This window comes from Octopus sinensis, linkage group LG4 (genome assembly GCF_006345805.1).
Source record: "Octopus sinensis linkage group LG4, ASM634580v1, whole genome shotgun sequence".
Taxonomy (NCBI): Eukaryota; Metazoa; Mollusca; class Cephalopoda; order Octopoda; family Octopodidae; genus Octopus; species Octopus sinensis.
The window spans coordinates 80,024,260-80,051,759 of NC_043000.1; the positions used below are offsets into that span (position 1 = coordinate 80,024,260).

The following is a 27,500-nucleotide window of genomic DNA, read 5'->3' on the forward strand; positions in this document are numbered from 1 at the left end:
AGGATAACTAACTGTGTATGTACACAGGAGCAGGCTTGGCTGTGTAGTAAGAAATTTGCTTCCCAACTACATGGTTCTGGGTTCAGTCTAACTGTATGACACTTTCGGAAAGTGTCTTCTGTAGCCTTGGGTCAACCAAAGCCTTGTGAGTGGATTTGTTGAACAGAAACTTAGAAGCCCATTGTATATATGTGTGTGTGCAGGTGCAATGGCCCAGAGGTTAGGGCAGTGGACTCATGGTCGTAGGATCATGGTTTTGATTCCCAGACCAGGTATTGTGGGTGTTTATTGAATGAAAACACCTAAAGCTCCACGAGGCTCTGGCAGAAGGTGGTGGCGAACCCTGCTGTACTCTTTCACCACAACTTACTCTCACTCTTTCTTCCTGTTTCTGATATACCTGTATTTCAAAGGGCCAGCCTTGTCACACCCTGTGTCATGCTGAATCTCCCCGAAAACTATGTTAAGGGTACACATGTCTGTGATGTGTTCAGCCACTTGCACATTAATTTCACGAGCAGGCTGTCCCATTGATTGGATCAACTGGAACACTTGTCATCATAACAGATGGAGTGCCATGATAGGTGTGTGTGTGTGTGTGTGTGTGTGTGTGTGAGAGAGAGAATTTGTGTCTGTTTGTCCCCTCTGCCACTGCTTGACAACTGGTGTTGGTTGCATTCTTGTAACTTAGTGGCTGGGCAAAAGTACCTAATAGAATAACTACCAGGCTTAAAAACAGTACTGGGGTTTATTCCTTCAACTAAAAGTTCTTCAAGATGGCACCCCAGCATGACAAGAGTCTAATGACAGAAACAAGTAAAAGATGGGAGATAGAAGAAAAAAGACATGCACACACACACACACACACACACACACACACAACACAACTATGTGATTACTTATTTAACAATTGACCTGAAAGCAAATTCTAGTATAAACTAATTTAGTAATATTCTTGATAGAATAAATCAAGAAATTACATATCTGCTAAATTGTCAGCTCTAAATTCAGACTGTCTTTTGAGCTGTCTTTCTCAGCTCTTATCAAAACATAGAGATAGAATTATGTTATACTCCTGACAGGACAGTCAGTTTTGACTTGTACTTAGACTGTATAGAAAGACTAAACAAGAATGTCATCAGGGCAAGAAAACTGTACGAAGAGCAAAATAAAAATTTGGTTCTGTATTCTAAAGATGCAGATTGTTGCCAAGTGGCTGTCTCTGATTTACAGTGGAAACACCAGAAATATGTTCATACTGTCTATGAGTAAATCAAATTGAATAAAGAATTCAGACATTTAGCAAAAGTTTATATATTAAATATTCTAGGTTACTGGTGTGATCAGTAAACATAAAACTCACACACATACACACACACACACACACACACACACACACAAAACACACACATCTATATAGATGTATATATATGTATACAGAAAGAGGTATAGATATAGATGTTTTGCTTAGGCATAGTGATACTAATAACCTGATGTTAGAACTCAATATATGTATGCTTCGGGATAAAGTGTCAGTTGAGTGCAGAGTGTAGTGTGAAATTAAATAGATCACAAGGAAATAAGTAATTATGTAGTGAACTTCAGTAGCATATTAACTGTTTCTGCTTCAAGGGAGCTATAAGGTGATGCACAAACATTCAGGTCTAAGTGCAATGAATCTCATAGCAGAAACAACTGTAAGCTAATGAAGTTCATTGCATAATTTCCTGTTTGTCATTTATCTAATTTCTTTCACATACATACATGTATGTATATACATCATCATCATCATCATCATTTAGTATCTGCCTTCCTTGCTGGCATGAGTTGGACAGTTTGACAGGAGCTGGCCAGGCAGGAGCCTGCACCAGACTTGTGTCTGTTTTGGCAGGGTTTTATAGCTGGATGTCCTTCTTAGCACCAACCACCCACCAGAGTGGACTGAGTGCTTTTTTACATTACACAAGCACAAATGAGGTCAGTTTTGCCAAGGTTTTTACAGCTGGATGGTGTTCCAAATGCCAACCACTTTACAATGTGGTCTAGATGCTGTTTACATGGCGTCAGTACTGGCAGGGTCATTAAGTAACCTGCAAGACAATGATCATATATATATATATTTGTGCATGGAGGCACATGACTCAGTGGTTTCAGTATTTGGCTCATGACCATAAGGTTGTGAGTTTGATACTCAGTGGTGCATTGAGCCCTTGAGCAAGTCACTTACTTCACATTGCTCTAGTCCATTCAACAAGCAAAAATGAGTAGTAGCTGTATTTCAAAAATTCAGCTTGATCACTTTCTGTATCATGCTGAATCTCCTGAGAATCATGTTGAGGGTATGCATGTTTGTGTCAGCCACTTCTAAGTTAATTTTATGTGCAAGCTGTCCCTTTGATTGGATCAACTGGAACACCTGTTACCATAACCAATGGAGTACCAGTTTCAGAAGAGGTAGACCCAGGAAGACATGGAACAAGGTGGTGAAGCATGATCTTTGAAAGTTCAGCCTCACAGAGGCAATGACAAGTGACCAAGACTTTTGGCAATATGCCGTGCTTGAGAAGACCCATCAAACCAAGTGAAATCATAGTCATGGGCGATGCCATTGTTGCCTAACTGTGGCATCCATGCCTGCGGCATGTAAAAAGCACCTACTTCCCTATTGGAGTGATTGGTGTTAGGAAAAGCATCCAGCTGTAGAAACCATGCCAAATCAGATTGGAACCTGGTGCAGCTTCCCAGCTTACCAGTTTTCAGTTAAACTAACTGACCTATGCCAACATGGAAAACGGACTTTAAATGATAATGACGATGACAATGATATATATAGTTAGATTTCAGGATGGTTATTTTTTCTTCTTGCCAAAAATCACATGCACTATATATTCATTTTTTCCCCATTTATTATTGTTCTTATTTTATCCCATGTCCATTGTCTGAAAATCTTTCATCACACAACTGTGACCTCTTCAGTGACTCTTCCATCCATGTGTATCCTCCTGTTCTGTTTAGACCATTCTGTTTTTATATATGTATATGTAATGTGAGTGTACAGGGATAAAATTAACCAGGTAGGTACTGTGAAAACTCTTAAGTATATTCCAGATTTTGGCTAACTATCAAGTAGTAATAAGCATCAATGATCGCTTGATATTAACAAGCACACTGTAATTCTTCTGATAGATAATTCCAGGTTCGCTTCCCTGGATTATACATATTATCAGGAGTGTACTCCTGAAGCATGGTTTGAAGTGAACTATGCTTGTTGAAGGACCCTGAATGAAGATGCACAGATTATGCGGGTTTGCATGTGCAACTGCATATACTCTGTACAGCAGAAGCACATGTCGTTGTAACCAAATGATTTATGCTATATAAACTGTAAAATTAAAAAGAAAATTTGATGATGTATTCTTTATAATTATTTGAAATATATACATATAAAAGGGAAGCTAGGAGTCAGTTATATATAGCCAAGAGAGTAGCAGAATAGAAAATGTTTGCCAATGTCCAGTGATGTGAGGACCAAACAACTGAAGTATTTTGGATCGCAAGACAGTGTGTGAGAGAAAATCGTGATGTCATAGGAGAGAAATGTGTCTGCATGGATGATGGTGCCCTTGCATTTAATGATTCAGTAAAAAGAGAGGCTTAGAGATGCCATTATGAAAGACTGCTGAATGTGGAGAATGAATGGGAGGAGTAGAGTCTGCTAAAGGTTGACCCAATTGAGGGACCAGCCACTTGAATCGACAGTACCCTGGTAGATAAAGCAATTAAGGATATGAAGAGAGGGAAAGCACCTGGCCCATCAGGAATCACTGCTGAGATGCTTGAAAATATCAGGCAGTGTGGATTATGGTCTTGTCATCTGCATCATAAACCAGGTAGTTCATGAAGGAGTCATACCCAATGACTGGTGTAGCAGAACCATAGTTAACTGCTACAAGGGTAAAGGTATCAAATTATTGGATCAGGTGATGAAAGTTACAGAGAGGGCCATAGCCCAACTAATTATAGAAAGAGTTATTCTAGATGAGATACAATTTGGTTTTGTACCACTGATGCTATATCTCTGGTAAGGAAACTGCAGGAGATATATCTAGCTAAAGATAAACCTCAGTACTTGGCTTTTGTTGACTTGGAGGAAGCCTTTGACATGGTCCCCCAATCCCTTGTCTGGTGGTCAATGTGGAAACTGGGAATAGATGAGTGGTTGGTAAGAGCTGTATAAGCCCTGTACAGGGATGCTGTCAGTAAGGTGAGTGTTGGCAACGAGTATAGTGAAGAATTTCAGGTAGAGGTAGGGGTCCACCAAGGTTCAGTCCTCAGACCCTCTTATTCATTATAGCCCACCAAGCAATAACAGAGGAAACAATACAGGCTGCTCTTGGGAGCATCTCTATGCTGATGATCTTGCTCTAATAGCCGAGTCACAGTCAGAACTAGAGATGAAGTTTAGGGTGTGGAAGCAAGGTTAAGAATCAAAGGGCCTTAGGATTAACGTAGCAAAAAACAAAGTCTTAGTAAGTAGGAAGGCTGTCAAATCACAACCCCTTCAGAAAGATGGCCCTGCTCGATCTGTAGAAAAGGCATATGATGTACCCAGTGTAAGCTATGAACACATAAAAGGTGCAGCAATATCAAAGGAAGGTTAAATGGGAAGATGTTTTTTGTGTGTGGCAGATGCACTGGGGCAATAAATACTGAAAATATACAGAAAACAGATTTGATCATATGCCAGGGAGAAAAACTAGAAGCAGGTAATAGCTTCCACTACCTAGGTGACCAAATCTGTCATGGGGGTAGTTGCTCTGAGAGTGTAGTGGCTAGAATAAGAAGAGCCTGAGCAAAGTTCAGGGAGCTTCTACCTCTGCTGGCAACTAAGGGCCTCTCACTGAGGATGAAAGGTAGACTGTATGATGCAGGTGCATGAAACACCATGCTACATGGCAGTGAAACATGGACCATGACTGCTGAGGACATGCGTAGTCTTGAAAGAAATGAAGCTAGTATGATCCGCTGGATGTGTAATGTCAGTGTGCATGCTCAGTAAGTGCCCTGAGAGAAAAGTTGGACATAAGAAGCATCAAATGTGGTGTGCAAGAGAGATGACTGTACTAGTATGGTCATGTGTTATGTATGGATGAAGGCAGCTGTGTGAGGAAGTGCAACTCCCTAACTGTGGAAGGATCTTGTTGAAGAGGTAAACCCAGGAAGACATGGGATGAGGTGGTGAAGCATGACCTTCGAACATTGGGCCTCACAGAGACAATGACAGGAGACTGAGACCTATGGAGATATGCTGTGAGATTGCAGCCATGGCTGATGTCAGTGTTGCATGTCCGACCTATTTAATAGTACCCCTGATGTGTCGGAGAATATGATATGCTTGAGAAGACCTGTTGAGTTAAGTAATACCAAAATCGTAGCTTTGGCCAGGTCTGCCTGACTGGCTCCCATGCTGGTCGCACATAAAAAAGCACCAGCTGAACATGACTGATGCCAGTACCCCATGACTGGCTCCTGTCCTGGCGGCATGTAAAAAGCACTATCTGAACATGATTGATGCCAGGACTGTCTGCTGGTCCCCGTGCAAGCAGCATGTAAAAAGCACTTACTACACTCTCAGAGTGGTTGGCATTAGGAAGGGCAATATAGATTGGAGCCTGGTGCAGCTGCTGGCTCTCCAGACCTCAGTCAGACCGTCCAACCCATGCTAGTATGGGAAATGGACGTTAAACGATGATGATGATGATGATGATGATACATACATACATACATGCAAAAATTAATATAAACAGCTATGTGCAATGTGACATCATAAAGGAAAAATACAATCGTCTCTAAATACAGCTAAGAGTGCCAAGGCACCTACATTGCTAGAAATAAGTGCTAAAATGCTGCAGCTGAATGAGTGGTCCTTACTGATAAAGGCTATGATAACAGCTGAAACTGGATGTTCAACTAAGGAATTCTTGAGTCTGTGTTTTGGGTAATTGCAGTCTCTGTCAGCATATATGTATACATTTATGTGCTTTTCCTACAGCATTAGGGGCTTTTTAGCTCTTATTTCTAGCAATGTAGGTATCTTGACACCCTTAGTCACATTTAGTGATGATCGTATTTTTCCTTTATTGAGTCACATTGTGCATAGCTGTTTATACTAATTTTTGTTTACACATTAGTGATCCACTAAATCATCCATAATTTTTTATGGTAAAGGAGTGGCTGTAGGGTAAGTAGCTTGCTTACAAACCACATGGTTCTGGGTTCAGTCCCACTGTGTGGCACCTTGGGCAAGTGTCTTCTACCATAGCCTCGGGCCAACCAAAGCCTTGTCAGTGGATTTGGTAGACGGAAACTGAAAGAAGCCCGTTGTATATATATGCATATATATATATATATATATATATATATATATATTATATATATATATATATATATGTATGTATGTATGTATGTATGTGTGTGTATGTGTTTGTGTGTCTGTGTTTGTCCCCCCAAATCACTTGGCAACTGATGCTGGTGTGTTTATGTCCCTGTAACTTAGCAGTTTGGTAAAAGAGATCGATAGAATAAGTACTAGGCTTACAAAGAATAAGTCCTGGGGTTGATTTGCTCAACTAAAGGCGATGCTCCAGCATGGCCACAGTCAAATGACTGAAACAAGAGAATAAAGACTATGCTGATGGGAGGATTGGCCTGGAATCAGCCAAATGAGTGGTCCTTACTGATGAAGGGTATGGAAATATCTGAATCTGACATTCAGTCTAAAGAATTCTTGAGTCAGATTTTTGGGCAGTTGCAGTCCCTGTCAGCATATATATATATATATATATATATGTGTGTGTGTGTGTGTGTTATTCCTACAACATTAGGAACATTTTAGCTCATATTTCTAGCAATGTAGGTGTCTTGAAACCTTTAATCGCATTTAGTGATGATTGTATCTTCATACACACACACACACACACACACACACACACACATATATATGTATGTGTGTGTGCTTGTGTGTGTGATTGCTAATGGGTGGAAATGATTGTTGTACCAAATAAAGACTAGTGCTTAATCTATCTTCCATTTCCTTCATCACTTATTATTGTTATTATATATATATATATATATATATCTGCACATATTGTTAATAGCATATAAATTTAGATACATAGAGAGATATGAAATAAATCATTATCAATGGTGGAACTTAAAGTAGAAGAAACTGTAAGTACCTGCATGTAAAGAATATTGGGATTAAAAAGCCTCTTGGAAGGAAAATGTTGGAAGTTTAAAAATATCTGACATGTTTACCGAGAGTATGAGTTTGCATCTCACAAGCAGCCTTTAATTTTTTTCATCTAAGGAGATTTTTTAAACCCAATATTGACATGGTATCATATATATATATATATATATATATATATATGTTTATTGACTTTGAATTTCACCTTTAGAAACAATATACATATATGTGTATGTATTTACACACACACACATATGCCTGAGGCCATGATAGAAGACTCTTGCCCCAAGTGCCACGTGGGACCTGGAACCTTGTAGTTGGGAAGCAAGCTTCTTACCACACAGCCATGCCAACAGCATGATAGATCGCTAGCCACTAGACAAATTTTTTTCTCTCTTTGTTTCTCTCCTTGTTTCTTTCTGTGGTCCTTTCTGTGGAAGAGTGTAGGCTTGTAATATTAAAGACTTTTTCAATTCTCGAGTGTTATACCAATACATCTGTTTGTTTTCTACACCACCTGTCTTTGTCTTTTGCTTTTTTGTGAATTCTCCCTATATATATGTGTATATATATATATATTTCGTTTTTGGATTTGGTTTGCAAGATTCTTTATATGAGTTCGTGTGTTGAAGCATATTCTGTTGTGTCTGGGGAGAGTCATTCCCTTTTAGTGCCTTATTATTTAACACATTCACTGGTAAAATTTCCACTTATTTCTTATTTTTATTTTCTAAAATTTTCGTTGTGTCTTGCAACCTTTTCAATAGTCTTGTCTATCATGTATATTTGTTGAAAATAGAGTCAAAACTATTGAAAAGGTTGCAAGACGCAACAAAAATTTTAGAAAATAAAAATAAGAGATAAGTGGAAATTTTACCGGTGCGTGTGTTAAATAATAAGGCACTAAAAGAGAATGACTCTCCCCAGACACAACAGTATATATATATATACTATGCACACCTTTCATTGCCGTGCATATTATAAGGTCTGCAAATCTAACGGAGGCCTCAAAAGATATTTTTAAGATCCACAAAGATCAGAACTTAACTGCAGCTCTTGGTGGTCCAGATCAGATATGCAATCTATGAGGGTGTCTTTACAATAAATTGTCTGGTTTAAAAAGCCACATCAGACACCATGATAGATATAAGGTATAAGTACTAGAGGTGATCAGACTCTGTGCAAGGACTAGAAACCCGCCATACACACACACACACACACACACACACACACACACACACACGCACAAACACACACACACACACACACACACACAAACACACACACACACACACACACAAACACACACACACACAGAGTTTTTGTCCACCAAATTACACAACGAAGCTATTTGTCTAAGTGGCACTTAAGTTGCAAATACTTGCACCTGGTGTCCCACTGTGGGATCAGACCCCAAACCATTTAGTTGCAAAGTGAGTTTTTTAACAAAACAGTCATTCATTCTACCAAATTTGACACATTTTTTTACTCTTATTTATCTTTGTACATTTAATTATATTAATTGATCCATGAAATATTAACTGCATGCTGTTATTGTTGTTGTATAGCCTTGGACAGCTCTGAGCAGATCAATGCTACAAATGATATCAGCTATCACATAAAGCAACTGACTAGCATAATTAGCCCATAGTTGCCATACCGTTGTTCTGGGACATTTTCAACAAATATACATGATAGACAGACAGATAGATAGATTGATAGATAAATAGATAGACAGACAGACATGTATGTATGCATGTAAGATATATATTTGTGTGTGTGTGTGTGTGTGTGTGTGTGTGTGTGTGTGTATATACATGCACTAATTCCTTTAATTGACTCAATACCAAATTTATTTAATTGTATATTATCTATGTTTATATAACTGTGTGCATGAGTGTATATGTATGAGTGTATGTATATGCATGTGTAGATTTGTCTGTCTATCTGTCTGTGAAGATAAGTGTAGGGTCCATGGGAAAAATCATTCATGACTATTTGCACATGTGGAAGTTGTCTGCCCAATAGATTCCTCATATACTCACACCTTTTCAGATGCAGGAAATGAGTCAATTGCTCTCAGGCTCTTTAGGCAATGTTCCAAGAAAACGGGCAGATTTATCACATACAATAAAACATGAGCTCATCATTATGTTCCTGAGACTAAAGTCCAGTTGAAGTAATGGAAGTAGGATAACTCATCACCACCAAAGAAGGCTCATGTCCAAGCCTCAGCAGCCAAGGTGATACTCACAGTCTTTTGGGACCAGCACTGAATAGTGATGATGGATTTTCAGGCAAAGAGTACCACAGTTAATGAGGCATATTATGCTTCTCTGCTGCAGAAATTGTGGGACACCATCAAAGCAGAGAGGCATGGGATGCTGACCAAAGAAGTCCACCCCAGATAACGCCCCAGTTCACAATGCACATGTTGCCCAAATGAAAGCACACTCCCGTGGCTATAAAATCCTTCCTCATCCTCCTTTTTCTCCCATCCTCCTTACTCTCCTGACCTCCACCTCTTTCCAACCATGAAGTCTTTTTCAAAGAGGAGACACTTTGTGCTAAACCTACAAGTGGCATATTGCAGTATGAAGGGCAAAACAAACAAGTTTGTAAAAACTCCTCCCTAGAATGACTTAGAATCATTTGGTGTCTGTGTGGGAGGATAATTTGGAATGTAAAATGGCAACACAACCATTGTGCAATGTGTTTAGATGAGCAACAGAATGACTACTGCACAAATGTCTCTTCCAAAATTTTAAAGATCAATAGTCAAACTCTCCTGATGGTTGTTGCAAAATTACCAAATGGAAAATCATCTGGGAGAGATCTGAGAGTCAGTTATTAGTACAGAAATTACATGTTTTACTGATCAGGCTTTATCAACCTATTCACCAGAACAATGGAAACTGAACTCAGTGTGCCAGACAGGCTGGCAGTTGCATTTGCAGCATTAGTACCTAAAAATTAAGGAGATGCATGTGAACAAAAACTACTGGACTCAATGATGCTTGAATGTTATGTATAAGTTGTATACAGGTTGTATGGCTGTATTCCTTCAGAATCACTTCAAAATACACAATGTAACAACTGTTGAGTTCTATCTGCTATAATCAATGTCATTAAAAGACTGATACCAAGACCCACAGGGCTAACAATAAAACTTGAAGCCATTACTTTAGTCCTTAACAGAATTTGGTTAGCAACAGGAATATAGCAGGGTAGCAGCTTATCTGTAATGATTTTCAAACTGTGAACCTTTTGTCATCTTTGTTGAGGAAATGCAATAACTACTTGATAGAATGTGTACAGGAGAGAAAAATAAATATCAACTGCATCATTTTTGTTGAGGTCCTTAAGCTGTATTTGAGCAATATTCATGACACCATGAGATAGACTGGATAGAACATAGGGATGGAGTTTGGTTAGTGTAAGTGTTCATATTTAATAGTCAAATAAGGAAAAATTTTCAACCAGACAAGAACTATGGATATCACTAGCCTGTCTATCTCCCCTATCTCTAGAGATGAATGATATAAATACCTCAAAATTGATGAAAATATTGCATATATTGATTCTATGAGCAAAGCGAAAGTAACAAAATGATTCTTCAGCAGATTGTGGAAGGTATTGAGAGTAGAACATAAGACCAGGAAAGTTATAGTTATAATGCCAATTGACAGTTAGAAGTGGTCACATCATTCTTGCATGACATAGGAAAAAAGACTGGTCACAATAAGTGTTCATATTTGGCAGTCAAATAAGAAATATAGATAGTGGTGTCATGTTTCTCTCCTTATCATTATGGTGAATGTTACAAATGACTTGGAATATTGCATATGTTGGTGCTGTGAGTAAAACCAGAGTGACAAAAAAAAAAGGTCTCATCATAGGGAATGAAAATCAAAGCAGTTTATTTGTATGACTCAAAACAGATTGTATGTAATAAATCTGTGTCTCATAATGCTTTTGTAGTGCTAGTGCTACTGCAAAAATTTGAAACACCAGATTGGATGCAATTAAGAAATTCACTTCAACAGTGATACTTACAGAATCTACATTAAATAGAAGAAGAATGGTGGCAGAAGCTTAAAATCAGTCCAGATGGGCTTTGAATGCTGCAGTGTATTACTTAGACAACATATATTGAACAGAAAAGGGAGAAACATGTACGTAACATATATACTCGACAGTGAAGGTAATAACATTAAAAGAACAGGTGAAGAACTCCTGAAAAGGCACTTTGACTATATCCCTATTCAATGTGCATCAAGGGTGGCTAGGATGACCAACTTAAGCAGAAACTTGTAAGAAAAATACTTATAGCAACAGAAAATTATGCATGTATATGTATCCCACAAACTACGAAATACTGACAACTGTAGCCTTCCTGAACCTATGATAGATTCATCACATTTTACCTAGAAGACCATGTCTTTGCTGTTCAAGAACAGGAGAGAGCTACTAAATACCTGATCAACAGGAGAGATAAGAATGCCTCTAGACTGTTACATTGTGATAGATGCTGATTGCACATGTACACTAGTGTGGAATACCACCTATATCATTAGCAGTTGTCCAAAAATGTCCACAAGATATCACCTTCTCACGAGGCAGGACATTGTCACTAAAGCTATTTACTATGCTATATACAAGAAGGATTGTCCTGATGGTCATACCAAAGACACACCTGAATGCCAGCAAAACGTTTCAATCAAAACAATGGCCTGGTGTGAGCACTAGAGGCCAGATATTGCTTTATGAGATGAGGAACAAAAATCATGCATTACTATAGAGATCAGCTATACTGGGCTGTGTAGCAATAGATTTGTCTAGAGTGGATGGAAGTTGCAGAAGAGGGAGACCCAGGAACACAGGGGATGAAGTAGTGAAGACTGATCTGAAGATGCTGAGCCTTACAAGGAGATGACAGAGGACCAAAATATGTGGCTTGCCCCACTGAGAACGTTTCCAGTTACTTTTGGCTACCTCCTCATATACATATCAGGTCATCCCATAAGTTCTGTCCGACTTTACCGTTTTTTAAATTGAATGAAATTTAATAGTATTTTAGAATGTCTAATGGAATTCAAAATTATTTTTATGCATTTGTGTACATTTAAACTAATTAAATATTATTTTACAGAATAATAGAATTAAAATTTCTTTGATTAAAACATTTTCTAACATGGAAGTATTCAAAGAGCATTTGAGGCACATAATGCTTTAAGAGTACAAAAAAAGAAACTCTGCAGCCGAAGCGTCTCGAAACATAAACTCAGTTTATGGGAAAGTATGCTTGAATAAAAGAACTTGCAGAAGATGGTTTGCAAAATTCAGAAGCGGAGATTTCAGCCTTGAAGATGAAGATCGAACAGGAGTTTGATGATAAGCTCCTTGAGGTATTACTTGAAGAAAATCCAGTATTATCAGTTGAAAAATTGGCAATAAAGCTTAGTTCAAACCATACAACTGTTCAGCATCATCTTCAACAACTTGGAAACGTTCCTAAACTTGGAAAATAGGTACTTCATGAACTGTTCAAAAGCAACCGCAAATCCAGAGTTGACATCTGCTCTTCTCTCCATTCTAGCAAATTCATTTCATCCTTTTTGGATAGATTTGTGACTGGTGATGAAAAATGGATCTTCTATCGAAATGTTAAACGTTGTAAACAGTGGCTTGGTAAAAGGGAAAAAGCTCAACCACAACTGAGAAGGGAACTTCATGGGAAAAAGGTTCTTCTCTCTATCTGGTGGGATTGCAAAGGAGTACTTCCCTTTGAATTGTTACCACCTAATGCAACAATCAATGCTCAAGTCTAATGTTAGCAATTAGAGCGTTTGGACCAGGCTTTGAAAAAAAAAAAGATCCACTTTAGTAAATCGAAAAAGAGTGATGTTTCATCAGGACAATGCATGACCCCACATTGCAAAGATCACATCACAGAAGATCGAAGGGCTTGGTTGGGAAAAAATTCTTCATCCACTTTATTCTCCCGACCTTGCTCCTTCAGACTACCATTTCTTTCATAGTTTATGGAATCATTTGGAGAACATGACTTTTGCAAATCAGGAGGAGGTCGAAACTGACATTTCAGAGTTCTTCGCTTTGAAACCAAAAGAGTTTTACATTGATGGGATTAAAAAGCATGTAAATAGATGGAAGGAAGTCATAGATAATCAGGGAAAGTAAATTGATGATTAAATTTACATTAAATATAACATTTGATAACTTGTTTTCTTTATTCAAAACTTGGACAGAACTTATGGGATGACCTGATACATTTAAACATGCATGCAAGCAAAAAAAAACAAAAGACAAGTGCCTTACTATTTTGTGTCCAGCAAAGAGAAAAACTTAAATAAATACTATGGGAAACACACACACACACACACACACACACACTCACATATATAACTTAGAATAAATATTGATGTTGGAGATTCATCTATTCTGAAATTTCCTCCTCTCTGGGTGTTTATTTTTGTGGTTGCCATTAAAATAATGGCAGCTGTTGTATCTGTCCAGTTAGAATCAGTGGCCTACCTTGTCTGTTTGACACATGCTCTGTCTACGGAGTGAGAAGAAATTATGGGACTCTTACTTGGTGAGATTGATGAAAAGAAGGTTGCTCATATATCTGCTGGGATAATGCTGAGAAGATCTGACAAACAAGCTGACTGTGTTGAAATTTCCCCTGAACAACTGTCAGCTGCATCTATCAAGGCAGAGGAATTAGCTATAGAACTTAAAAAACCCCTCAGGGTACTTGGTTGGTACCATTCACACCCACACATCCCAGTTTGGCCATCTCATGTTGACGTCCAAACTCAGGCCATGTACCAAATGATGGAACCAGACATCACTGGGCTCATCTTTTCTGTTTTTAATGAAGACAAAAACTCAAAGCAAAACAAAATCCAAACAACTTGTTTTCAGTCCAGAAAGAGCAGTTTATCTGAGAATCAATTTGAACGTATTAAAATTCCGCTCCACATAGTGCCCAGTAGTAGCATCGGTCAAGCCTGCTTAGAGCCTCTTGTAGAACTGGCCAAAATCATAAGCCAGGAAGAAGATGAAGCTTATCAAAGTCTAGCACAGAATTCTGATATGGATCTCATCACAAAGTTACACAATGCCTCAGTGTATAGCTGCAGCCTGGCTCTGATCATGGAAGTATTGATGGGACCTTTGATGCAAACACTGGAAGCAAGACATGAAAGAAATTTGCTACGTATCCAAGAACTAACCTAGAAACAGTGCCAAATCTTGAACCAGATTGAAGCTGGGACATGAAATCACAAAGTGGATTTAGCAGGGCTTTATTTATTATTTTTTTTGCATTAATTTTTTTTTAAAAAAAGTAAACCATTAAACAACAAATTGCAAAGCGGTTGTTTTATATCCCTATCTCCACACAACTCCAAAATGTATTTAACTGACACCTAATTCTGTAAAGTATTAAAGCAAAACTGCTTTGTCATCATGCCATAAAAAATGACTTTGGAAATATCAAAGAACAGATTTGTATATATATCTTACTTCACCAAAACAAATCCTGGGATATACGAGGGACGTTCAATAAGTAATGCCCCTGACTCACTTGCGTTTGTTTGATCTAGCTGAAATTTTGCATGTGCAATTATTTATATCTCTATAGATTAAGTGGCAAATTATAGCTCTGAACTAATTGTGGTTTCTGATTTACAGGTGTTTGAACTGAGTCAAGTGTGAAATGGAGCCTGTTGAGTGTTGAGCAGTGATCCGGTTTTTGTATTTGAAAGGTCGCACACCACGGGAGACTTTTGATGAAATGAAAGTAACTTATGGTGATGATGCTCCATCATATGACCTTGTAAAACGCTGGCATCGTGAATTCAAACATGGTCAGAACTCTGTGGAAACAGCTCCCAGATCTGGTCGCCCCACTTCTGCCATTGATGAGGCATCTGTCCATCAAGGTGAGGCTGCCATTTTGGAAGATCGATGCATAACTATTCACCAAATAGCCCATTACGTCAAGATTAGTACCGGGTCTGTGGAAACTATCATTCATGACCATTTGCATATGCAAAAGGTGTCTGCCAGATGGATTCCCAGGTTGCTCACACCTTTCCAGAAGCAAGAACGCGTCAAGTGCTCGAGGATGAATTTGGAGATGTGCCAAGAAGATTAGTCAAAATTTTTTAAAAGACTGATTACACAGGATGAAACCTGGGTCCATCACTATGATCCAGAGACCAAAGCCCAATCAATGCAGTCGAAGCACTGTGACTCACCTCCTCCAAAGAAGGCAAGGGTGCAGCCCTCCGCTGGGACGGTCATGCTCACAATCTTCTGGGACCAGGACGGAGTAGTGATGACAGATTTCCTGGCAAAGGGTACCACAATTACAAGAGCCTATTATGCTTCACTTTTGAGGAAATTAAGAGAAGCTATCAAAATCAAGAGGCAGGGCAAGATCAGCAAAGGCATCCTCCTCCTGCAGGACAACGCTCCGGTCCACAACTCGCGTGTCGCCAGATCAGAAGCACAGGCATGCGGCTATGAACTCCTCCCCCATCCCCCTACTCTCTTGACCTTGCACCCTCTGATTTTCACCTCTTCCCAGCCATGAAGTTGTTTTTGAAAGGAAAGAGTTTCCCAGATGATGCAGCCTTGATTTCTGAAGTCACGTCATGGTTGGGGGACCAAGCTGGGGTCTTCTACAAAAACGGCCTCCAGAGCTGCATCAAACAATGGGAGAAATGCGTAACTCTGGGTGGTTCCTATGTAGAAAAAGACTAATAACTATGCCAAGTTTCGTTGCTCTACCCCTATGGGAAGTGGGTCAGGGGCATTACTTATTGAACGCCCCTCGTATATATATATAAGAAAAAATATTGTCAAACTGTTTTATATGTTTTACCCCAGCTATTAAAAAGGCTTAAAGAAACACTACAAAAGTTATTTAAACCCCACACTGATCAGAATAGGACAATTATGTGCAGCTGTTTGGGTGCTGAAAATAAAATAAAAAAAAGAAAGCCAGGTGGTACTATTAAGTTAGACATGGCCTGGGCCAGTACTGGCCAAAACCTTTCTAAGTTATATGTGTGTATATATATATGTATGTATGTATGTATATATATATATATATATACTTTATTTAAAGCAGCAGAAAATTCAACAAAACCTGTTACTCTGAGTAACAGGTTTTGTTGAATTTTCTGCTGCTTTAAATAAAGCATATTACTCTACCACTGGTATTTGAGTACTCTTTTTTCCACCTTGTTTCACATTTATGTGTTTACTCCGGTATATATATATATATATATATATGTGTATATATGTATATATATATGTATGTATGTATCTTTATATATATAAAACTGAGAATGTGTGTTTGTCTGTCTGTGTGTTTCCCTAAAACTTGAGAACTACACAACCAATTTCATTCAAATTTTACACATGCCTTACTTAGGGTCCAGGGAGTGTTACCTAGGGCGAGCCCACAGCAGTATCATATCTTCTCCACTATTTCAGTATTACGTGTTAAAAGTGAAACAAAAACGTTTCTCTATTTTATGTCAGATACTTTCACTTTAACAATAAGAATAATAATAACAATTGAATTATATGTAGTACGTAATAATTAAAATCAAACTAAAGTAACATGACAAAAGTAAAAATAGCAATTGGTATAAAATTGCATCAATGATTTGAACTTGAATAAGTGGTTTCACATGAATAGGAATAAATTAAAAATAAAATTAGCGTGCAGAAATGGAATAGTCCAGATGGATAATAAAAAATTAAATTAAAGAAAAGACTATTGTCTATAAAGTATACAATGTAGAGAAAAAAGAAGATTTGAAAACATGGAGGAAATTTACCCAAGTGTGTTGTGAGTTATTTTTTGCATGTGAAACTTTGGAAAAAAACTGTTAAAAAATTGTCAAAAATTGAATCGCGCGAGGCGTTTGCCGCTGCGTGTTTGAACCTTTTATAGAAGGTGTGTCGACCCTCAAGTCATGGAGACTTACGCGGGGGTCGCCACAACAAAAAGTGACGAGTCACTTAGAATAAAAGAAGTGTTCTTTAGAAAAGAACAATTGAAGGAATACGAGAAGTTCGTCAAAAGGGAGGGTGACAGCGTGAAGCTGGTCCCGCCTGTGGAAACAATAGAAGAAAAAAATAACAAGACGATAACGTATAGAACGCAAGATAGAAACACGAGAAAACTGGTGAGAGTGACGATTGAAGAAATAGAGAAATGTCTGGGGGACATCATGAAAAAAGCGACTTTTGTAGACAGAGGAAAGAAATATGGTACGGTGGAGGTGAGATGCGCAACAAAGGAAGTGGCGGCCTCATTGGCTTCCACTGTCCTGAAAGCGGAAAATTTCACCATGTGGCCGACGTATAAAGGAAGACGAGGGGTACGGGTAAGAGTCCCAAAGGTGCCCCCAAATATTAAAACAGAAATGCTGGTAACAGCCATTATTGGGGCAGCAAAAGAGGAAGTAGAAATAGGGTCAATTAAGGAGACGAACGTTGTAAATTGGAAGGGATTCGGAGTCGAGTTGTGGCTGATGGCCACAATTGAAGACATCGAAAGATTTCCCTTCCAAATAGAAATAGAAAACGAAAAAACAATTAGTGTAATAGTGGAAGGCAGAAAACCGAATTGCTACCTGTGCGGCTCAAGAGGGCACATAAAAAAGGAATGTCCGCTGTATGAATTCACAGCGGAGCAAAAAGAGACACAAAGTGGAGAGAAGGAAAACGAACACGAAGGAAAGAACAGCGAAAACAAGGAAAAGGAAATAACGGAGAAACAACAAGAGAAGGGAAGTAACAGCGCACTGAAGGAAAATGAAAACAAAGGGAAGAAGATAGTAGAAAAGGAGCAAAATTCACAGGGTGCAGAAGTAGAGGAGAAGGAGCCAAGGCAGAAGCAAGAGAAAGAAAAGGAAAGTACATTAAAGGAAAGAGAAAAAGCAGGAAAAGAACAAGAGAAGGAACAGAACCAAGAGAAAGGAAAAGATGGTATGCAAATAGGAAAAGAAACAACAGGAAAGGAACTTAAGGCACAGGGTAGAGAGACGGCAGACAAAGAGCCAAAAAGACAAGAGAAGGAAAAAGAAAGAAGAGAAAGCAAAAAGAGAGAAAGAGAGAAACCGAGGGAGGAGAAAAAAGAGGAAGTAAGTCCTAAGAGAAAAACTAGAGAAAACGCAGGTACGAATAGAAAATTCAAATACTATGGAACGTTGATCCATCACAAGCACTGTGAGGAGATGGAAAATTTAATAAGCGAAACAAACGGATATACGTGGGTCAGGATGGGCACCGAATGGAAAGAAACAGGTGCACTCGTCCACGAGAACGACGCCGAGGCGTTCATCGAGGCAGCTGGCGAGAACGTGTTAAAACATATGAAATGCCGACTTCCAAGGTGGCCTCGAACGATGGAAATTTACTCAGATTTGGTAGACATAATGGAGTATATATAAAAGAAAAGGTATTGTGAAAACTTTAATTTGGAAATGATAAAAGAACTTTAAATTCGGAAAAAAAAAAAAAAAAAGAAATGTTGAACTTTGTAAAACTTTTTGAAATGTATGTTGAAAATGTATAAAATGTTTTATTTGAAAATATTGTTGACGAATAAAAATAAATGACGAAATGTAACCGCTCGATTACGGGGATCGAGTGGGCATTGCACCACATTGTACAAACTTCATAATTCATTATTCATTTTCCCGATTGTATTGTCCCATCTATGTAGCCCCTAGTGGGTAATAATAAAACAACATGGAGGAAAGCACTTTCAAAAAGTGTCTTGGTGCGACTGTGAAAGGTATCTAATCAGAGGCGGTAAATTAGCCACAATAGAAGCAAGGTGCGAGTCTACGGAGCGTGCAAGGGAGTACTCGACTCAAACTTGCAAAGTGGAAATATTTTATTTTTACCTTTATATCTGGGATGTAGGATGTCCCGGAAAAAAATTTAAAATGCCCCCCCACCCAGAAGTAGAGGTAGGCTGGATTGTAGCCACACTTCTATACAAGAGGGAGGACAAGATACAATTGATCGAAATTACAAGAGACGAGCTAACAATTCCAGTCTGTTATATATTTTGAGTATTGTTATCACTAGCGATATCAAGATATAACTTTGTATTTTGTATTTTATGTGTAGATGTATATATATAGATGTACATGTAATATGTACACATATATACACATATATACATGCACTAGCACTATGACCCGGCAACGACGGGTCTTTAATGCTAGTATATATATATGTATGTATATGTATATATATATATACACACATATATATATACATATATATACATATATTTCTATATATATATATATGTATACATATATATGCATATGTATGTATATATATATAGAGATATGTATATATATATGTATATGTATATATAAATATATGTATATATATGTATATATATGTATGTATATATATGTATATATGTATGTATATATGTATGTATATATATATATGTATTTATATATATATACACACATATATATATACATATATATACATATATTTCTATATATATATATATGTATACATATATATGCATATGTATGTATATATATATAGAGATATGTATATATATATATGTATATGTATATATAAATATATGTATATATATGTATATATATGTATGTATATATATATGTATATATGTATGTATATATGTATGTATATATATATATGTATTTATATATATATATACATATATATATATATATATACATGTATGTATATGTATGTATATATGTCTATATATTTATGGATATATATATATGTGTATATATGTATATATACATTCATACATACGTATGTATGTGTGTTTGTGCGAGTAGGTGTAATGGTAAAAACAAAACACAGTCTTTCAACAAAAGAGTAAAATAAGATAAGTTGTGGTAAATGGAAAAAATACAATATATATATATTTCCATCTTTGCCATTACTTGTCTTATTTTACTAGTTGGTTGAAAGACTGGTTTTTCCATTACAATCTTTGTAAACATTTTTTTCTTGTTTTGTTTTTCATACTTTTTTGCTTACACTCCAGCATCTCCTACATTGCTAACACCACTAAACGGAACAATATAGTCAAAAGGTGTTGAAATTCTGATGATATTTGGTCAACAACAGATGAGGGATATGGCTTGTTCATTTGTTTTCATTTTACCTATAAACTCGTCTGATGTCTTTCTGTGCTACCTTTTTCCTTATAATAATAATAATAATAATAATTATTATTATTATTATTATTATTATTATTATTATTATTATTATTATTATTATCATTATCATTATCATCATCATTATTATTATTATTATTATTATTATTATTATTATTATTATTATTATTATTATCATTATCATTATCATCATCCTTATTATTATTATTATTATTATTATTATTATCATTATTATAAAATATACATATACATATATCGATACATGTACATACATATATTTATGTACAGATGACAGACAGATAGATAGATAATATACTCACTTAGATACATATATTTCCTGCATGTGTGTAAGTATGAGCAAGTATGTATGCTTACACTCATTCACTCATTCTCTCGCTCTCTCTTACTCACACACACACACACACACATACGAATTAGAAATAGACTGAAGAAAAAAGATAATTATAACTATGCTGAAAATAAAATTAACACAGAAAATGATGACTATGAAAAACTGATAGCAAATAAAATAATCAAAAAACATAAGTGTAATATTAAAGTTGTTGAGGTGGCAGGCTGATGGAATCGTTAGCATGCCGGCTGAAATACTTAGTAACATTTCATCTGTCTTTATGTCCTAAGTTCAAGCATTGCTGAGGTGGACTTACCCTTTCATCCTTTCGAGGTCAATAAAATAAGTTCCAATTGATCACTGAGGTTGATTTAACTGACTTAACCTCTCCTTCAAACCTGCTGGCTTTGTGTGAAAATTTGAAACAAATATTAAGGTTGTTAACCGAGGTTGACTTGCCTTTCATCTTTTCAGAGTCAATAAGATAAGTTCCAGTTGAGCACTGGGGTTGATGTAATTGACTTAGCCCCTCCCCCAAACTTGCTGGCCCTGTGCCAAAATTTGAAACCAATATTAAAGTTGTTAGCAGCAAAAGCAGCATAAACAACAACAGGACAACATCCTTTGCCAGTTGACCGTGAAGACCAGGTCCTGACGAAGTTGCTCAAATAGGAAAAGTGAAGAGCAAAGTGTATTGCAAAGGCCATGCCTCTTTGCTTGGTGTGTTATTTGTGGCGATGGGGGTAAAGCATGAAAACACTGATGTACCCTTATTTGTTAAGGTACAAAGAAGGTTTTAATGAGCCTCCAAAGGTAAATTTTGAGTAAGCCTTCCCCAATGATTTTTAGGAGATCCACTATATCAGATGCCAGAGTAAGGGCCAAGAAGACTGGTGATGTAAACAAAAGAGAAAATAATGATTTTGTCAACACTCATGTGATGCACATCAACATTGGGTTATCAGTAAATGAGAAGAACTGGGTTAAAATATGGAGCAAGGTTATGCTGTTGCTGCTTAAGGACCACTTGCCCCTTCTCCAAAGATGTCATTTTTATCATTGACTTCAGAGTTATGAAGGGTGCACTGAAAATTTGAATGATCTCTCCCTCCTGCACAAAGGTTCCTGGCAATTTTTCCTCCTCACTATCTGCCAAAGTTGAGGAGGAGAAATTGAAGCTTGGTGACAAGTGGCTATGAAGCAGTAGTAGAAGAAAAAAGTTTAAAGACCATGATAGGCACAGGTTTGGTCGTGTGGCAAGAAGCTTGCTTCCCAACCACATGGTTCCAGGTTCAGTCCCACTGCATGGCACCTTGGGCAAGTGTCTTCTACTATTGCCTCAGGCCGACCAAAACCTTGTGAGTGGATTTGTTAGCTGGAAACAGAAACTGTCTTATATATATACATATGTATGTATATATGTGTGTTTGTCCCCCCACCATCCGATGTTGGTGTGTTTACATCCCCGTAACTTAGTGGTTTTGCAAAAAAAGGCTGATAGAATAAGTACTAGGCTTACAAAGAATAAGTCCTGGAGTAAATTTGTTCAACTAAAGGCAATGCTCCAGCATGGCTGCAATCAATTGACTGAAACAAGTAAAAGAATAAGTCAAAACTCTAAATGAAAGAACATATATCTGCCTGCAGTTTCTCCACTTCAAGGTTGTTTGAGGGGACAATGTGAAGTTGATTGAGGAACTACAAAAGAAAATAAAAGACAAGATACTGTGTTGGAGAAAAAACAGGATTTTTCAACAAATCTCAGAAAGATTGACTGTTAGGAGCAAAAAAAGACACAGTCTACCAAAATATAAAGAACTGCTTCAGAAGATTTTTTCATTGAATGAATGTCAGACCCCTTACAACTACCTTTTGGAAACTGCATGAAAAAATTCTTGATAAGTAAGAAAAACATACCTCACTTCTTTATTTCTCCTTTTGACTGCTAAAATAGAAGGATTTACAACTGGACATGGAATGGGAGTAAGGATGAGTTAGTCCAGATATTGAACCATCTATTTAATGATCTCAAGCCTCTTGATTTGGATGTGGTAGCTGTGAATGAGATTAAGGTTGGGTGCAAGTGATGAAACAGGTATATATGTTAAGTTAAGCTCTTGAATTCAGAGAAAAGAACTTCCTGAAGCTCTAATTGGTCATGCCATGACCACTGCAGGTGGAAGTTCCCACCACTTTAGGGCTTGGTGCCTTTATTTGTTTTATATATACTTTTATTCTTTCCCTTGTTTCAGTCATGCTGGGACACTACCTTGAAAAGTTTTAGCCAGTCAAATTGACTGCTTTACCTTATAACTAAACATTTTCAGTCTGTTTCTTTGTTATACTACATGTTCTCCCCTTCCTTGTTTATTACATATCCACACCTGAACATGTTTTGTCATTCCTTTTGTATGAAATATCTTGTGTTTTATGTGTTGGGTCCCAATGGCAAGAAATTATAGTTATAGATTGATGGTATCACCTAAGCCCTCACTCTTGTCCCTGAATAAGAAATTACAACTACTACTGCTGCTGCTGCTGCTGCTGCCACTGCTGCTGCTACCACTACTACTACTACTACTACTACTACTACTACTACTACTACTACTACTACATTGCATTTTTTTTGTTTGGATTTTTCTGTGACTACATGTCTTTCTTGTTATTGAAATATTTTTTGTGTCTGTTTGCTTGAGTTGATTTGTAGAAAAGCGAGTAGTTTTTCTATTTAATTTTTTTAATGAAATTAGACAAAGAAAGAGACGTTTTAAACATTTTTTTGCTGGTATTCAACACAAAATGTTGATGCAAAATGCTCCATGCCACTAAAAAATCCCTTGATTGCTGCACAGAAAACTTACATAAAAAAGGGCAAGAAAGAACAGAACATGAAGTAGAATTATCATAAAATAAAACTATAACATTTTGAAATATAAAACAAATTATGTATCTATAGTTTTTAAATATGAGTGAGAATGATTCTTATGTTCTCAATAATAACAATAATAAAATAAAATGCAGTTTTACTCATGTCACATCCCATCAGAAAGTTCTTTATATAAATAAAGTCTAATTGGATATCTAACTTGACATGAGAGTATCACAATGGATTCTTACCTTGCCCAGGGAATTTGTTCAAGTGGAGGCATGGTGCATATGGAAATATACTTCTGTTGTAGAAACAAAGGTGGGCTTTTTGTATGCACTTTGAATGAAGTGAAGCTGATCCTGGCAGACATGTGACATCGTATTACCTCATGTGTTCAGTCCCATTAGTAACATCCCATCCACTTGCAGTGAACAGAAGCTGCGGAGGAGTAGTAGATCATTGAAGGGTGGGGGATGAAAAAAAAAGGAAGAATCAACATAAGAACATTAATGAGAAAAAGCAAAAAAACAAAACAAAAAAAAACACGAAAATCCAGTCATGAAGAAGGTTCCATTCCAGTCAAAATCATAGAAGTTTAAGTTTAAGAGATTGAGCAACAAATCCTTCAGATCAGAGTTGAGCTTCAATAAAACTGATAATGATGAAGTTGTACTCTATTATTATTATCATTATCATCATCATTCTTCTTCTTCTTCTTCTTCTTATTATTATTATTATTATTATTATTATTATTAAGGTGGAAAGCTGGCAGAATTGTTAGCATGCCGGGCGAAATGCGTAGCCATATTTCGTCTGCCGTTACGTTCTGTGTTCAAATTCCGCTGAGGTCGACTTTGCCTTTCATCCTTTCGAGGTCGATTAAATAAGTACCAGTTATGCACTGGAGTAAATATAATTGTTAATCCGTTTATCTGTCCTTGTTTGTCCTCTCTGTGTTTAGCCCCTTGTGGGTAGTAAAGAAATAGGCATTTTGTCTGCTGTTATGTTCTGAGTTCGAATTCCGCTGAGGTTGACTTTGTCTTTCATTCTTTTGGGGTCGATTAAATAAGTACCAGTTACACACTGGGCTCAATGTAATCGACTTAATCCCTTTGTCTGTCCTTTTTTGTCCCTTCTATGTTTAGCCCCTTGTGGGCAATAAAGAATTTATTATTATTATTATTATTATTATTACTTTATTTTTTCTTCTTTCAAATTTGCTTCCATTTCTTGCCGAGTGTCTTCCCGACTCCTAGGGCAAAGAAACTCATAGTATACAATGGTAGGCCATTAAACCAAACTCAGTAGTTCGTTTTTTTTTAAAAGTTAAATTAAAATACATGAGCAGCAACAGTTCTCACATCGACAATGCTCTTCTCAATACGTGTGATGTACCAGTTAAGACAATCTTTTGCACTTCTTGCAGGGATGGTAAGCCAGGGATCATTCTCATATAATTTTCAGTTCCCTTCTTGATCATTCCTAGTGCTCCTACGATCACTGGTATTGTAACCGCTGATCATTCCTAGTGCTCCTACGATCACTGGTATTGTAACCGCGTGATCATTCCTAGTGCTCCTACGATCACTGGTATTGTAACCGCTTATTATTATTATTATTATTATATTATTATTATTATTATTAGTATTATTATTATTATTACTATTATTATTATGATATATACACTAGCGGTTCGGCAAAAAGAGACCGATAGAATAAGTACTGGGCTTACAAAAAGAATAAGTCCCGGGGTCGAGTTGCTCGACTAAAGGCGGTGCTCCAGCATGGCCGCAGTCAAATGACTGAAACAAGTAAAAGAGTAAAAAAAGAGTATACAAAACAAACAGTAGTAGATTGTTCAAGACCATATCAATAATTTACTGCAGCTCAAAATAAAAACATCCAGAAGATGTTAATTGCTTTTAAGTGTGAACAATGCAAAAATTGCATAAGGATCCCTTTAGATGTTTTGTGCCTTGTTATAATGAATAACAAGTAGGCAGAGTTGTGGAGTTCTCAGACATACCTAGTAAAGTCTTCACTCATTGTTTTTATTGGATTGTTTAACCTGACAGCATTTAAACTGACCATATCTGGCCCAACTATTCTTCTTATTTTATGCTCAACCAGCCATATCTGGATTCTCACACCTATGCTACTTTGTCATTCTAAAAATAAACAATCACATCTTCAAAATCTCTAAACTACAAGTTAATGCATGATTAATTTAAAACAATGTGAATGAATAGGTATTACATTTAACAAAAAAATCTGAATGCTAAATTATTTTATTGTGTGATTTTATATATCATAGGTACGAGTAGAATGTTAAGCTGTATCTGGAAGTAGGGTTCTTGGAAGTAGAGAAGTATAGAGTTACTTCTTAGTCATCGCTACTTACAAGTCTACTCTGGCCCAGGCTGGCAGTACCAATGAAGGGCCCCTGTTATAAGTCAAATAAACTAAGATGGTCCTGTGACTAAGATACTGCGGACTCTGAGGAGAGCTAGCCCCTAAAAATGTTTCACATATGCCCACGTTGAAGTTCAAGAGAGTAAATGATTTCTTAGTCAACACTACTCACAAGTCCATTTTGGCCCAGGGTGGCAGTACGTATGAAGGGCCCAGTTATGAGCCAAATGGACAAAGATGATCCAGTGGCTAAGATATAGAGGACTCTGAAGAGAGTTAGCCCCTAAAAATATTTCATACATGCTTACCGGTGTGTGAACATACTCTGATGTCACATGAACCACTACTCTGAATTAAGAGTTAAATAGGTCCCATGTTTGAAGGGTAAGCACGAGAGAAAGCAGGAGATTAACAGAGTAAACTGTAAATTATCTAGCAGAAAGCAATGAGAAACTACTGCTGCATCTTTCCCAAGAAAAATCATGAATCTTCAGACATTGGCATGGTGGTCCATGATTGCCTACTACTACAAAAAAAGTATGGCACATGAAGGCAAAGAGAAAGAGAGAGAGAGGAGGGGAGAGAGGTTGGGAGAAAGTGAGTGAGTAAAGAGAAAAGAAAAATTTAATTCTATATTTATTTTACATTCTTTAAATCTTGTCAAATTTTTAATATGTTCATTGGCTGCTATTTCTTGCAGAGAAGCTGCTCCATTCATTAATAATTTTCTAACATGGTGTTTACATATTACCCCTCTCCTCATTTTTATATAACTTTGTCTTGTCCAGCTTCATAAATTGCCATGACTGTCATGACAATGTTTTATTTGTATTTGTGAACAAGCCCTTGTGACTAATAAAGAAATCAGTATTATCATCATCATTATTGTTATTATTATTATTATTGTTATTATTATTATTATTATTATATTATTATTATTATATTATTATTATTATTATTATTATTATTATTATTATTATTATTATTACCCATTCCATGCTAGAGTGCTTCATAAATCTATAAATTGGTGAAACATATGTATTTATGTCGTTAACGCTAATTATTCAGATGAGATCATTATTGATTAGTTAAGTAAAGTTCAGAGATGTATGTAAATGTAAACACCATGTGGTGAAACTACTGGGAAATGAAGGAGCTTCTCTTCTAGAAATAGCAGCCAAATCTCCTGTAAGTCACACTCTACCATAAGGAAAAGAAATATTTGATAATGTGACATTTTCCTAAAAATAGTATGGTCATGATTAGAATGCCTTTTATCATCACTTTGTTCAGCTTGGGTTGACCTGTGGCTAAACAACTACTTTTGATGAAGATGGTATTGTCATTGAGGGAGCCTCTCCATGGTCATTTAAT

At 36.8% G+C, this 27,500-nt stretch overlaps 2 protein-coding genes across 3 annotated transcripts in view; both read left to right on the forward strand.

The window, feature by feature from the left end:
• LOC115210515 (kinesin-like protein KIF25) overlaps positions 1 to 27,500 on the forward strand; it is a 550,198-nt gene that overhangs the window by 225,041 nt on the left and 297,657 nt on the right. The gene's annotated exons all lie outside the window — the stretch shown is intronic.
• LOC118763026 (lys-63-specific deubiquitinase BRCC36-like) lies at positions 13,687 to 14,826 on the forward strand. The gene has a single exon (XM_036502200.1). The coding sequence runs from the start codon at positions 13,850 to 13,852 to the stop codon at positions 14,510 to 14,512; it is 663 nt and encodes a 220-aa protein (XP_036358093.1). The 5' UTR covers positions 13,687 to 13,849; the 3' UTR covers positions 14,513 to 14,826.

Bases quoted from the DNA above. Each gene is read 5' to 3' on its own strand.
- LOC118763026 (XM_036502200.1), top strand. From the start codon at position 13,850: ATGGGACTCTTACTTGGTGAGATTGATGAAAAGAAGGTTGCTCATATA.